The sequence below is a fragment of the Plenodomus lingam genome (assembly GCF_022343315.1).
Source record: "Plenodomus lingam strain CAN1 chromosome Unknown contig_27, whole genome shotgun sequence".
In the NCBI taxonomy this organism is placed as follows: Eukaryota; Fungi; Ascomycota; class Dothideomycetes; order Pleosporales; family Leptosphaeriaceae; genus Plenodomus; species Plenodomus lingam.
Window position 1 is genome coordinate 313,224 of NW_027093942.1, and position 13,328 is coordinate 326,551.

Genomic DNA, 13,328 nt, shown 5'->3' on the forward strand with positions numbered 1-13,328 from the left:
TTGTTGCTCGTGTTATCTCTTAGACTCTTAGTCTCCATCACCCATCCCATTCCATTCGTCTCTATACCCTATCCAGCCCCACTCTCACCAGGGCTCACGACGATCTTTTAGAAACTTCACATTTGGGTGTATTTACATCTCCATCCTATCCCCCTTCTCTTCCCCCCTCTCCCCCTCCCCCTCCATCCTTCCACCCTTAATCCTTCCATCCTTCCCATCCCTCCCACCAAAAACCCACACCAAAACCCCCACACCCACACATACACCTTCCCGCCGTCCTCCCATGACCCTGAAATCAAGCCTCGACGACTTTCCAGCCTGAAACTCTGTAGATGAGATGATTTTCCTTGTTTGATTTCATGTGCATATGTATGTTGATGTCGATGTCGATGTTGAGGTTGAGGTTTACATCTTCATGTTCATATCAATATCCATATTAACCAAAGACAAACAAACAACCAACCAACCAACCCAACCCAACCCAACCGCTCTCAACCCGACCCGTAAAGCCACCTAGCAAAAAAAGCAAAAAGGCACAGAGCACAGAGCACAAAGCACAAAGCACACAAAACATGTAGTCTAATCAGAATGGGGCACATTGTTTCAATAATCATCCTTATACATCTGGTATAATCTTCCAACCCTTCTCCAAAAAAAACCATCACCTCAACAAACCAACCTCAACAAACCCCATCACTCTCTCAGTCTGTTCCGACAAAAAAAAACGCCAATAAGACCCAACCAAATCCCAGTTCCAAGATAATTCAGCCATCATATCCTCCCAAAAAAAACTGAACGTAAATCACCACCTAAGCGGCGGCCGCAATAGGCTTCTGGGTAATGGGCTGGTACGAAGGTGCAACGGGACCGCCAACATTGACATCCTCGACCTTTCCAGGTGCGTGGCCTTCAAAGTCCGGCTGGGCTGGGTGCACGCCGACGCGGACCTTGCTCAGCAAGTCGACGAGCAGGGGGCTGGGCTTGTTGTTCCGGTCGGAGAAGGAGGCCTGGTGCTCCTTGTACTGCTGGACATTGTCCATGTACTTGTCAAACAGGTAGGCAGAGTCCAGAGGTCCGCCCTTGGCCTCGGGATGGAATTGCGCGCTAAAGATGGGACGAGAGTTGTGGATCAAGCCCTCATTCGACTGGTCATTCAGGTTGGTGAAGTACTCCCTCCACTCGCTCGACAGCGTCGTGGGGTCGACGGCGTATCCGTGGTTCTGCGAGGTAATGTGGCACTTGCCCGTGGTAAGGTCCAATGCGGGTATGTTGTGAGCACGGTTGCCGTACTTGAGCTTGATGGTCTTAGCACCAGCTGCCAGGGCAATGAGTTGGTGACCCATGCAGATGCCCATGACGGGGATCTGAGAGGTTTCAAACAGCTTGCGCAGGTTGTACACGGTCGCCGTGCAGTGAGTAGGGTCACCAGGGCCGTTGGAGATGAAGACACCGTCAAAGTGGTGGGCGACCTTGTGAATGGGATAGTCAAAGGGGAAGCAAGTGACACTCGCGCCTCGCGAGACAAGGCTGCGGAGAATGTTCTCCTTGACACCGCAATCAATCAACGCAACGTGCATGTCGCCGAGAGACGAGCTGACGTGGAAGGGTGCCTTGGTCGACACACGGCGGACCAAGTTGATGGCCTCGGGGTCAATGTAGGCTTCGTCTTCGTCGGCATCATACTCCTCGCCGATGGTGATGCGGGCCAGCGAAGAACCCTGCTCACGGAGATAGGTGACGACTTCACGGGTGTCGACTCCAGAGATGGCAGGGATCCCCTCGCGAGCGCACCATTGAGCCAGAGACTCGACTGCAGTCCAGTGGCTGTGCTTCATGGCATAGTCTTGGACGACAATGCCCGATGCCTGGATGTTGGGCGACTCAAAGTATCGTAGCAAGCCATGCTCATCGCGAGCGTCCGAGGGAACACCATAGTTGCCAATCAAAGGTTGTGTGAAGACGAGGATCTGGCCGCGGTAGGAGGGATCCGTCATGGACTCGGGGTAGCCCACAAGGGAGGTGGTGAAGACGGCTTCTCCAGAGACATTGGTCTTTGCGCCGAAAGACTTGCCCGTAAAGATCGGGCCGTTCTGAAGCGGTTGTGAGTCATCTGATGGCTGGGGTGACAACGTGTCTTGCACCTACCTTGATGGTGAATGTAGCCCTCTCCGTCGAGATGGGAGTCGACCTGCGCTGAGGGTTGGGGATGGCGCGTTCGGTGTTGGATTGGACGGTAGCGAGGTAGCGCGTGTGTGTGCGGCTCTTTGCTACCTGTCCCAGGACACTCGCAGACCTGAAGGTGGAGGCTTTGAACATTTGCGACATCATAGTGCAGGGTACTGTGTAGTGTATGTTTGGTATGGTATAGCGTGGTTTGGTGAATTGTTTTGTAGGGGTCAAGCTATCAGTTCACTGAGGCCTTCCACAGGTGGTCTACCAGCCATGTCAGTTGGATGCACGCGACAAGCCCATGTGTGGGTGGCAGCATACCTGAGATGTAGTCCTACAAAATTCATCAGTCAGCCATCTTCAATCCAAATGGAAAAGGTGAGTAAGGTAAGCAAAGAAAAGAAAAAGTAGCAAGCGACCGTGAAAGAGGCCGTCGGCGCACCTGTTTGAATATACGGTGTGCATTTGCAAGAGAGATGACGACCATTTTTTTTTAGGTTGAACAGCGGGCAGCGGGCAGAGATTACGTACCTGGGAAGTAAAGAGTGTTGGAGCAGCACTCATAAGCGCGGTGGTAGAGCCAGGCGAGGTCCAGAGGATGGCGGGTAAGAGGAACCCTGTGCGAGATGGAGAGAGAGTATGTGTGTGGGTAAGAGTGTGTGTACGTGGGAGAGGGAGAGAGAGAGAGAGATGGGAGACGTGTCGACAAGGCCAAAAGCGGTTTTTACGGCGGAAGCTTGGAGCGGCGGGCGGTGGGGAACGATGAGTCTTGCAGAGAAGGTTAACGGTTCGTTATCTGTCGAGGAGACAAGGGCAGCGGGCGAAAGAAAATCCTTGAGTCGGCCTTGGGTGGACCCCGCTTAGTCGATCCAATGAGGACTGCCAAGCCGCGGTTCGTGTCTTGGGGCCAATGACGTTGCCCGCTTGTAGATTACTGGCACATACTCTAATTTTTCGTCATCGCATCGATTGGGCAATTGGTCTTGTCCCCCTCTTCCAAGAAGACATTCACTCTGCTTGTAGAGTACAATGACAGCTCAAGATCTTAGTAGACGAGACAAGACTAGGGGGCAGCAAGACTTGGGGGGGGAAAAGAAAGCCATTGCCCAGTCCCCTAGTAGTCGTCGGGCCCCTTGCCATTCACTCAGTACCCTGCCCTGCTGTATGTAATGTAGACTATCCTGCTGTGCACAGAGAGTACACCCCATACAGTACTCTACTCATGACCTCGACTCTCCCCGCAAGCGAACCTCGGAGCCATGACGACGTTTGATGTACACAGCAGGTAAGGCGTATGTCAGCAACCCGCTAGTCAGAGCATCCCATCCAGAGTAGGAAAACAGCCTATCCTGTACCGTACTCCCAGCCTAGCTACCCTAAAATAGGCCAGCTCCAGCTCCAGCTCCAGTAATGTACAGGACAAATCCTTATCTAGATCTTCACACCGCTTACAATGCCCGATCGGCCTGGGGCTGGGCACGACCCAGGCATCGCACAATCGCAAGAGAGATGGGTGAGGAAGCCGGCGCCTTGCCTCTTGTTCTTCATGACAAGTTGACAAGGACGAACCCCACTAGGGCCCAAGACTCCGAGTTCGGCCATGTTAGGTCCGAGGGAAACCGCCGTGAGGATGGACAAGTCACAAGTCATTCTCATTCTCCTCCTGCGAGACAAGCTGTGGGTCTGGTTTGATCTGGTATTCTTGAGCGTAAACATCTGTCACGTCGATGGTGGCTTGGATTTGATCTTTTTTCCAACCATCATCACCGTCAACTAACTCATAAAACCAGGGGAACGTCACTGGACGAAGCGGTAAAGTTGAATACATCATTCTCTCCTACCCCAAATCCCTTCCTCTCTCCTCTTCTCCTACTCTCCTCTTCCCACTCTCTCACTTCTCAACACCAATCCCCGCCCCTCTTCTCACACCACAATCTTCCCACTCACCCTAACATCCCGCGAACTCCCCCCCACAAAAACCCCATACTCCCCCCGCGCAACCGTCCACCTCCGACTCCCCTCATCCCAATAACTCAAATCCCTCCTCCTCACAGGGAACGTCGCAGTCCCGCTCTCCCCAACCCCAAGCCTCAATTTCTTGAACCCCCGCAGCTGTTTCGGCGGCGACTTGGTGCTCGCTGGATACCCGATATACAACTGCGGTACCTCTGCGCCCGCCACACCCCCTGTGTTGCTGACCTGTACGCTGATGGTGGACACTATATCCCACAGATCCTCCGGTCCACCGGGTCCTGTGGCTCCCATGGCTGGTCCAGCAGATGGCGCGCCATCGATGGTCAGACCGGTGTATGTGAAATTTGTAAAACTCAAGCCAAATCCAAACTCGAATCGTGGTTCTAATCCCAAGGCATCAAAGCGCCTATAATCAACCAACAAGTCCCACTCCTTATCATCGCCGCTCTTGATGGCCGCACCATAGTCCTCTGCTCGTTTGGCAATCGTATACGGTAATTTGCCACTTGGATTCACAGCACCGTACAGCACATCCACGAGTCCGTTTCCGCTCTCTTGGCCGGGCAGACCGGCCCACACCACGGCCACGATATTGGGATTCTCAATCCAGGATTCCATGATGATGGGACCGACGCTGTGCACCACGACCACCGTCTTTTTATTCACGGCCGCAACCGCCTTGACCAGCTCATTGCCATTGTGCCACGGGTCCAAGTTCTTCCGATCTCCTGCGTTGCCTTCGACCGTGATGTAGCCCTCGCCGCCCGCACTGTTGATACACACCACTGCCACTTCCGAATCTCGTGCAGCCGCAGCGCCCTGTTGCGCATTGTCGTTGGGCGAAGACGTCACCCTCGTACCGTCCTTGCTGGCCTGCGTCTTGATGGCGTCGAGCGGCGCAATCAGGTAGGGAAATTCCACGGAGCCGGAGCCCCAGCCCATGGCCAGTGTGCCGTCATTGCATCCCCGATCTGCACATGCGTTTGCGCCTTTGGGCGCGACAATCGAGTCTGAGCCTACCACGGCAACGGTCTTGGGCTTTGCCAATGGTAGCGAGGCGTTGACGTTTTTCAGCAGGACAATGCCTTCGGCGGCCATCTTGCGGACATTGGTTCGGTGCGTGCCACCCACGTTGTGGGAGCCGATGTTCCAGGAATCAAAGGTGGCGGCCGGATATCCCTTGTCCTGACCGAGGAGGTACCACGCGGCGAGGATCCGCTTGACCATGTCGTCCAAGCGGGACTGGGGCACTTGCTTGTTGTCGATGGCGGCGTGGAGTTGCGGGCCCCAGTAGACGTTTTTCTTGTCGAAATCAGTGCCGGGCATGGTCATGTCCAGACCGCTGTTTGCGCTGCCGGTGGTGGTGTGCTGGGCGTTCCAGTCGGACATGATGCTAGAAAGGGGTGGCCATGTGGTTAGCCATCTTGCCCAAAGCAAAAGTCTGTGACGAGTCCACCGTTTCCCCGTATGCGAGAAGCCAGGACACCATACTACCGATTATGCGCACTGAGGGGCTCGACTTACTATCCGCGAAAGCCCATTTCCTCCTTGAGCAACTTGTTCATCACATCATCGCTCTCGCAGGCCCACGACCCATTGACTTTGTTATAACTACCACACCGTCAGCACACATCCCCCTCTCCCTCCCCCCAAAAAGCCTCCTCAAAACATACCTACACATCACCGCCGCAACCCCACTCCTAACCGCATCCTGAAATGGCCAGGCATACAACTCCCTCACCACCCTCCCCCCCGCATCCGCACTCATCGTCTCCCGCTGCAACTCCTGCTCATTCAAAATCCAATGCTTAGCCGTAGCCTGCACCCCACTCTCCTGCATCCCCTCGACCGTCTCCCCCATCATCACGCCCTGGAGATAGGGATCCGAGCCAAAGCCTTCCCAGTTCCGGCCCCCGGTTGCAAATTTCCCGAGTGGACCGGCAGAGGGCCCGAGTTGGACGTGGATGCCGAGGGCTTTGGATTCGGCGCCTAGGAAGAGGGCGCGCTCGCGGACGAGGGTGGTGTCCCAGGTTGAGGCGGCGTGGATGCCGGCGGAGAAGGCGGTTGCGCCGTTGACGTAGCGGACGCCTAGGGGGCCGTCTGTGTTGGGGGAATGTAAGTGTGGGTGTGATTGAAGAGCAAAGATTGTCTCGGATCACAAGTCTAGAGAGGAAAGAAAACAAGAAAACAAAAAACATACCCTGCAAACATAGTCCCGGAAACCCAATCGAACCAGCAGCATGCGTATTACCCACACACTTCCCATTCATCCATCCCACACCCGTCACAAGTCCTATCTTCTCCGCCTGCGATAACTTGGCAAGACTAGCTGCGGCTTTCACGTACGCATCGTCCCAGGCGGCGGTTGCGCCATTTGATGTGGGGGAATTGGTGTCTGGTAATGCTTTTATTGGTTAGCGATGTGATATGGGGAGGAGATTGGAGGTGGGGGTGTGTGATTGGGAGTGAGGAGTACTGGTATTGGAAGACTGGGCCAGGGCGATACCCGTTAAAAGTGTACCTAGAAGCGCGTGTAGCATGATGGGAGAACAAGATGAGGAAAGAATGAGAACAACAATGACAACAATGACAACAATGGTAAAAAAAAAGGAAAAAAGAGAAAATCTCTCTCAGCTAAAGACTACCGTATCCCCCATTATACCCCATCCCTCTCAGATCCTCAACCCCCACCTTAACCCTCGCATTGAACAAGTCAAGATCTCATCTCCGCTAAATTGGCCACACTTGGCGAGACCCTTGAACGCAGCGCACCAGGACCGCTTGGGATGCGTCGACTTTTCAATCGAGGGGTCATGGGGTGTCCAAGTGTATAGATGATACCCAAAGGCAATATATAGCGGCGGGATAGATGCAGGGTAAAATCACCGGCTGATCAAAGGGTCCTGGCGAATCGGAGGCCCGGATGGGTAGACCACGAGTACGGTAACTGGTTGAAGAAAAGTAAAGCCGAGTGTAGTAATCTGTCGTTGTTAAAGTGTGACTTGGAGATTTTTCTAGGCGCATGGTAGAAAGGTGTAGGTGAGTAATTTGAACAAGGCATGCAGGGAAGATTTAGATTGGGTGTATTGATATATTGGTGGAAATAATTGTGCGCGAGCTGGACCGTTTGGGTTTTTTGCTCGGGAGGGGACAATTTCCAATTATCATGTACTGTCGGGTTCGAGATTGATAATTCAATATCGCCCCGGCTACTGATGTTGTTGCGTCGTTCGCGTACACGTGCACGTGCGTGCGGACACTGTAGTTGATACCTTGGCCAATTGCCAAAGAGCTTTCGAGCCGCAAGTTTGCCTCTGCGTAGCACACCTGGTTTGTGCTGCGTTAATTGAGTTGAACTCGTCAATAGCAGTAGGTACCATCCCATTTCAGCTCTACTGATTTGGGGTTTGCGTCGACATGTACACTAGACTCTGGTGATGCTGGCTCCGCAATAAACCTGCCCAAGCATAGATTGTAACGGCGGCCCAGTCTGGATTCTCCAGGCTGAGTACCTTTGCAATGCAAGGCTTCTTATGAATACTCGGCATATGCGCAGTCATCATCGATTCGCAAACAGTATGCACAAGAGGGCTTCTCCTCTGTGCATTTCCTTCCACGCTGCTTACAATTGATACAGCCGTTCTTGGAGCGTTTTGAATTGCCCACTGCCATGTACTGGCACGTCCAAAGACCTCGCTGACATTGATTGCAGGAGGGCGTGGCTTCGTTACATTTGATCTTCTTCTCACGACAACGTAGGCAGGCCTTGTTTCGGGAAAGCCTCGCTGGGGGCACTGATGCTGTTTGGGCGGCTCTTTTGCGGGAAGTCGAGGGCGAGACAACCTCTTTCGGCCTACTGCCTTTCTTTGACGATGTTTTTCTCGGGCTGTCAGTGGGTGCAGAAACACCGTTCTTCTTGCGTGAGCTTTTGATGGATGATTGTGGTGCTTCACGGGACGTCGACATATTCATATCCGGTTCATGGTACTCATCCATCACTGCAACGGGCTCTTTTTGCTTGTTCGTCCGCTTTCGCTTTTTCGACCCATTGGTGGTGGCATCTGCTGCAGGAGGTTGATGATTGGCGCCATTGGTTGTTGGCACAGCAGGAACGCTAAGGGTGAGGTTACTATCGACAGAAGAGCTATGCGCTTGGCAGCGGACCTACCTGTCCATTTCTTCCGCATGCGTATGGATCGGGTTGTGTTTGTAGACGACGTTGATGGCTTGTCTCTTGATGGAGAACTTGATATGTATGGCACCCCCACAGTCATAGGTTGGCCGTGCATCCTTGGCCGTTGCATCCCCATCGCTCTCTTCGCTCTCCTGCGACTTCTTTCGACGAGGAAGACTTTGGGGGCTGTTTCTGCACACATACCTGAACCGGGCACCGTCGCCAGATTTTGTGTTGGAAACCGAGCGCTCTTTGTACTTGAAACCATCGGCATGCTCAATGGCATCGATGATTGATCTGGGGATGATGAGCACACAGTGTTGAAGCATTGGATGGCCTACCTGGCTATCGCTCGCTGAGGCTTGAGCCGGTCTTTGCTCTCGAAAGCACAACAAAGCGCATGTTCGGCGGTGATGGTTTGTGCAAAGTCGGCAGGCTCGATCAGGGCATCCAGGTTGGTTTGCTGGGTCACGGGAATGGTAAGGGTGGAGGCGTTTGCAAGGATGAACTCGGTCACGATTGCAGTTGGAATGAGAGTAGTGGATGCGCTCTTCGCGAGCTCGTTGCGTAGGGCGTCATGGAGAGACTGAATAGACACATCTTAGCCACGTTCGATTGGCTGAGCAGATGGCTGTACTTCAAGGGTGGGGCAGCGGTAGTAGACATCTGGTTCAAGGCCTTTGTGATAGCGAAGATCCAATTCATCTTCGAGATCCTCCATGTTTGCGGCTACGAGGCTACGTGAAGATTGTCTCGGCCTGTTTCGTGAAGAGATTCGAGATGGCCCAGGTGGTGCCGCTGTCATGCGTTTGTCACGCGTCGACCTAGGTTGGGACTCGGGAATCCAGCTGGGGGGCGGAACAGGGGCCGGCAAGCGGAGCAATGTTGCTCCGGAGCCACCGATTGGTCAACCATGTGTGAGATGCGCATGACTAGCTCCGTCGACACAATGTGGACAAAAGTGAGGATTTTCAAGGTTCGAAAGTGGGAAGCTGTCGCTGTCACACGTGGACTGGACTCGATGCATTGTCATGGTCAAGGCCCATGGTAGCATGCGTACCTAGTATGTGCTACTATGGGATGTTTGTATGTACCGTAGCTGTCCTGTTGCCATGCCCTGCTGGCTACCGGTACCGGTAGCTCATGGGTAGCTGCGGTAGGGTACGGCTGCAATGCATCTCTCGGGTTGTAGGTATAGGTAGTGGAGGCGCACAGGTCGACAAGTGTCGGGCTAGTTGCGCTTGTGCTGTCATGTTTACATGACAAAGTACATCAAGTAGGACCGGTACATTGTGGGAGAAGCGAGGTTGTGAAGGAGAGGAGAGCAGAGCTGGAACCTTTGTTCTCACCATGTATGATCACACACGCATGGATGGTGGTACCGGTACGTGGACGGTACTTGGTAGGTGGGCAGTCTTGGCGTGCAGAGTCGATGCACACCACATGGCTGGAACCAAGGGGGGCAGATTTGCACATTGCACATTGCCATTGCACATTGCATTGCACACTGCACACTGCACATTGCACATTGCAGACCAGGGCGTCGTCCCCTTGACTAGGTGTAGGTAACAGCTCAGGTGCCTACGTGACAATACAGGAGAGAATGCGAACTGTGCCTCAATGCAGCAGTGTGGGCCACCACAAGGTCGTGGCATCTTCTTCCTCTTCTTCCCATCATGCACCCCAGTGCCAGTAGGTACTTGGCTACTGTTACCCTACTTACTCTACCTACCTACCTACCTACCTACCTACCTACAGTACCATCCCAAGGCACCCATGCGTGTTCGGCTGCCAGAACGCAATGGACCCATCTAGATAGGGTTGCATAGGGACCATGGACAGTAGGTAAGCTTCCCGTGCAGGCTCGCCGTAAACCTATTGCATTTGCTCAGAGGGAAGGGTGCAGAGCACTGCAGATCCAACATCACAATCCCGTTTCTGGCGTGCCTGTCGAGGAGACGAGCGACAGGGCTAAGATGACCAGGCTAGCCAAAAGCTGTGGCTGGCGCTGGCCAGTCTTCCGCCCCAGCTCATTACCCTACCTAACTCTAGGTTGGAAACTCTCGCAACCTCGCTCGCTCTATCGTCCTCGTCGTCCTCGTCCTCGTCGCTTTCCCCCAAAAGTCTCCCCCCCCCCCCCCAGTCACTTTGCCTTTTCTCTCTTGTTGGCCGCTGCTACACTCTAGTTGCTGCTGCCCCTTTGTTCTCCCCTCCCCTCCCCTTCCCTCCCCAATCATTCCCCCCCCCCGCCTTTGTTCACTGTCGGTACTAGCAGCCTGCCCCGCCGCCCGCTCGCTTCATTGTTTGCCCTTCGCCGACCGCCCCAAACCCTCGATTAGTCTAACGTCTCGAGTTTGAGCTCACAAGCCGTCCGTCCGCGCAGCGCAGGGACTCACAGGTACGCGACTGCAGTGCTCTGTCTTGTGTCTTGTCATGGCTCGACAACAGTCAGGAACACGCACCACTGACCGCCACCGCTGCAGTCCCCCAGCCTCTCTCCGCTGTTTTGGACCCCTCGTTTGGATAGCAAAGCCGCAGTCTTAGCCCACTACCGTCATCTCCACACTTCCACCTAGCCTACGCCTGCGCCTGCGCTTACGCTTACATTTACACCTTACCACCCCTCGACCCTGACAGCGCCTTGTTGTTTGCCCGCCTCGAAAACAACCGTCCCCGACGCATCACCTCCGTCGACGTCGAAGCTCCAAACGCTCAATTCCTGAGGACTCGCAGGCAGTCTGTTGACCATGGTCGTTGCGACAATCAAGTAGGCTCATACACAACCCCCCCTCCAGGGACTTTCACGCGATCCCGCACCGCAGTAGCATAAGAACTAACATGAACCGCGTCCTCAGGTGCGTCGTCGTAGGTGACGGTGCTGTCGGCAAGACATGTCTCCTGATTAGCTACACGACCAACAAGTTTCCCTCAGAATACGTTCCAACTGTCTTTGACAACTATGCAGTCACTGTTATGTGAGCCACCCTTTTCTCCTTGCTTTTCTTCCATTCTCCCATTTGGCCTCGCTTTTGCGGTAGGAGGGGTGGGCTGGGTATGGGAACTCTGGCTGGCATGGAGCATTGGACACGACAGGGAAACAATAGGGCGCATTCCGAGGCGCATTGCTGACCGCTTAAAAGGATCGGTGATGAGCCATATACCCTAGGCCTCTTTGATACGGCTGGACAGGAGGATTACGACCGACTCCGCCCACTCTCATACCCCCAGACCGACGTCTTTCTCGTCTGTTTCTCGGTCACCTCCCCGGCGTCCTTTGAGAACGTTCGCGAGAAGTGGTTCCCCGAGGTTCACCATCACTGCCCCGGTGTGCCCTGTCTGATTGTTGGCACGCAGGTAGATTTGCGAGAGGACAGCGCGGTCAAGGACAAGCTGTCCAAGCAGAGAATGGCGCCCGTCAAGCGCGAGGATGGCGAGCGAATGGCACGGGAACTCGGCGCAGTCAAGTACGTGGAGTGTTCAGCACTCACTCAGTACAAGTTGAAGGACGTGTTTGACGAGGTGGGTACAACGCTGATGCTCGTTTTGATGCCGACGGCTAACACAAAGACAGGCCATTGTAGCCGCGCTCGAACCACCAGCGACCAAGAAGGAGGGTGAGAGAAAGAAGGGAAAGAAGTGCTGCATATTGTGAGCACGTCTACCATGAACGCATATGACTGCATATTGGGGAGCTTTGGATTGGAGAATTTGTTTGATTGGGCGCCAAATGTTTGGGATACCTCTTGAGTACTGAGTACAGGCGCCATTTGTGGGTAGCGATCTTTCCTACTTCTACTGCTACCAAGCCATTCGATATCTTCTTGCACACTCTTCATTCTCCATTCTGCCTTTATACTCTTCCCCGTGCTTGCTGCATTACCACTCGGTACACACACCTACAAGCTCGAGACGGTCAATGGCGAAAGCTGTGTGAACGAGCCAGCTACTTGCAATGAGGAAATCCTCCCTTTTCCACGCCATCCCCTCTACCTCTTCATCTCGGAACCATGCTCTTTTCATGACTTTATCCCAGTGATGTCCGTCTTTACTCCACTTCCACTTCCACTTCCTCTTCCACTTGCTCTTCTACTCTTTTGTTTCTTCTGCTCCACAATCTTTGATTCAAACTTGCCATACTATCAACGTCGTCTTTGTCTCTGGCGGGGATACGGTTCAATGTATTCGACGCTCTACATTTCGGTTTGCAGAGTACCGACATGGTGAAAGGGGCGGTAAGAGGGAGTATGCTTTGGAAGGGTTGGGCTTGTTTGTTTTTTTCGGAAGCATGGTGAGGTGTGTGTGTGTGTTGGTGTGGCGAGGGATTATCTCAGGGAAGTATGGGAATTGTATGGCAGTGTTGGGAATGTTTGGGTTTGTATTTGGGGTTTTGGTGCATGTTATCTCCTTCTCGAACTCGTTCTCGTTGTACTCGTTCTCCTTCTTCTTCTCGTTCTCCTCCTCCTCCTCCCCCTCCTCCTCCTCCTCATCTTCATCACCACCATCATACTTGGATCCCCTTGCAAACCTACTGTGACAGCCCCTCTCATCTCACATTCATAGTCACCGTTCAACAGCACATCTAGCAGCCAAAATGCGTATTGACTGCGAAAAAGGCAGGAACGACGTCACCGTTGTTATTGATTTGCTTTCTGGGAGATTGGGCTCGCGCAAAAATTTGCTGCGTCCGTTGTTATGGTGAAGGCCACAGTCTGCAAACGCAGCTGAGCTCCAACTTTGCCTGTCGCCTCCTCGCCATCCCGATCACAACACCAACGATTGAACCGGTCAACGCCATCGTTGTCGCCAACATTTCGCCAACAGCAGCTTGCAGACACCACTTTGCCTTGTCGTGATTCAACTGTTGGGGTTAATTGCTAATCACTCTTGGGTTCAGGTCTTTTCGAAGCGTACTCGCACTGTCGTCTCAAAGCGGCTCTCCTCGGAACAGGTATGTCACCGCACCGCACTGTAGTCATTATGTTGCCTATTCAATTTCGAAGCTCACAGTCCA

The 13,328-nt window shown here is 53.6% G+C and overlaps 6 protein-coding genes across 6 annotated transcripts; 2 read left to right on the forward strand and 4 right to left on the reverse strand.

Moving 5' to 3' along the window:
* Nucleotides 1-809: 809 nt before the first annotated feature.
* Nucleotides 810-2,328, reverse strand: CPA1 (Multifunctional pyrimidine synthesis protein CAD; the record flags this gene model as incomplete). The annotated part of the gene is made up of 2 exons (XM_003840870.2): nt 810-2,090; nt 2,146-2,328. 2 exons carry the CDS (start codon nt 2,326-2,328, stop codon nt 810-812), a joined length of 1,464 nt encoding a protein of 487 aa, XP_003840918.2.
* Nucleotides 2,329-3,579: 1,251 nt separating this feature from the next.
* Nucleotides 3,580-3,861, forward strand: IAQ61_007148 (uncharacterized protein; the record flags this gene model as incomplete). The annotated part of the gene is made up of 1 exon (XM_066097465.1): nt 3,580-3,861. The coding sequence occupies one exon, from the start codon at nt 3,580-3,582 to the stop codon at nt 3,859-3,861; it is 282 nt and encodes a 93-aa protein (XP_065952507.1).
* Nucleotides 3,862-4,092: 231 nt separating this feature from the next.
* On the reverse strand, nt 4,093-6,683 carry IAQ61_007149 (uncharacterized protein; the record flags this gene model as incomplete). The annotated part of the gene is made up of 5 exons (XM_003840868.1): nt 4,093-5,536; nt 5,668-5,754; nt 5,817-6,243; nt 6,344-6,547; nt 6,620-6,683. The coding sequence occupies 5 exons, from the start codon at nt 6,681-6,683 to the stop codon at nt 4,093-4,095; spliced, it is 2,226 nt and encodes a 741-aa protein (XP_003840916.1).
* Nucleotides 6,684-7,674: 991 nt separating this feature from the next.
* Nucleotides 7,675-9,776, reverse strand: IAQ61_007150 (uncharacterized protein; the record flags this gene model as incomplete). The annotated part of the gene is made up of 4 exons (XM_003840867.2): nt 8,955-9,776; nt 8,659-8,903; nt 8,312-8,614; nt 7,675-8,257 (listed from the first exon to the last, which is right to left on the reverse strand). Exons 1-4 carry the CDS (start codon nt 9,120-9,122, stop codon nt 7,675-7,677), a joined length of 1,299 nt encoding a protein of 432 aa, XP_003840915.2. The 5' UTR covers nt 9,123-9,776.
* Nucleotides 9,777-11,064: 1,288 nt separating this feature from the next.
* On the forward strand, nt 11,065-11,969 carry CDC42 (Rho GTPase; the record flags this gene model as incomplete). The annotated part of the gene is made up of 4 exons (XM_066097466.1): nt 11,065-11,084; nt 11,173-11,292; nt 11,458-11,836; nt 11,889-11,969. The coding sequence occupies 4 exons, from the start codon at nt 11,065-11,067 to the stop codon at nt 11,967-11,969; spliced, it is 600 nt and encodes a 199-aa protein (XP_065952508.1).
* Nucleotides 11,970-12,362: 393 nt separating this feature from the next.
* On the reverse strand, nt 12,363-13,293 carry IAQ61_007152 (uncharacterized protein; the record flags this gene model as incomplete). The annotated part of the gene is made up of 3 exons (XM_066097467.1): nt 12,363-12,453; nt 12,531-12,845; nt 13,229-13,293. 3 exons carry the CDS (start codon nt 13,291-13,293, stop codon nt 12,363-12,365), a joined length of 471 nt encoding a protein of 156 aa, XP_065952509.1.
* Between the last annotated feature and the right edge of the window lie 35 nt (nt 13,294-13,328).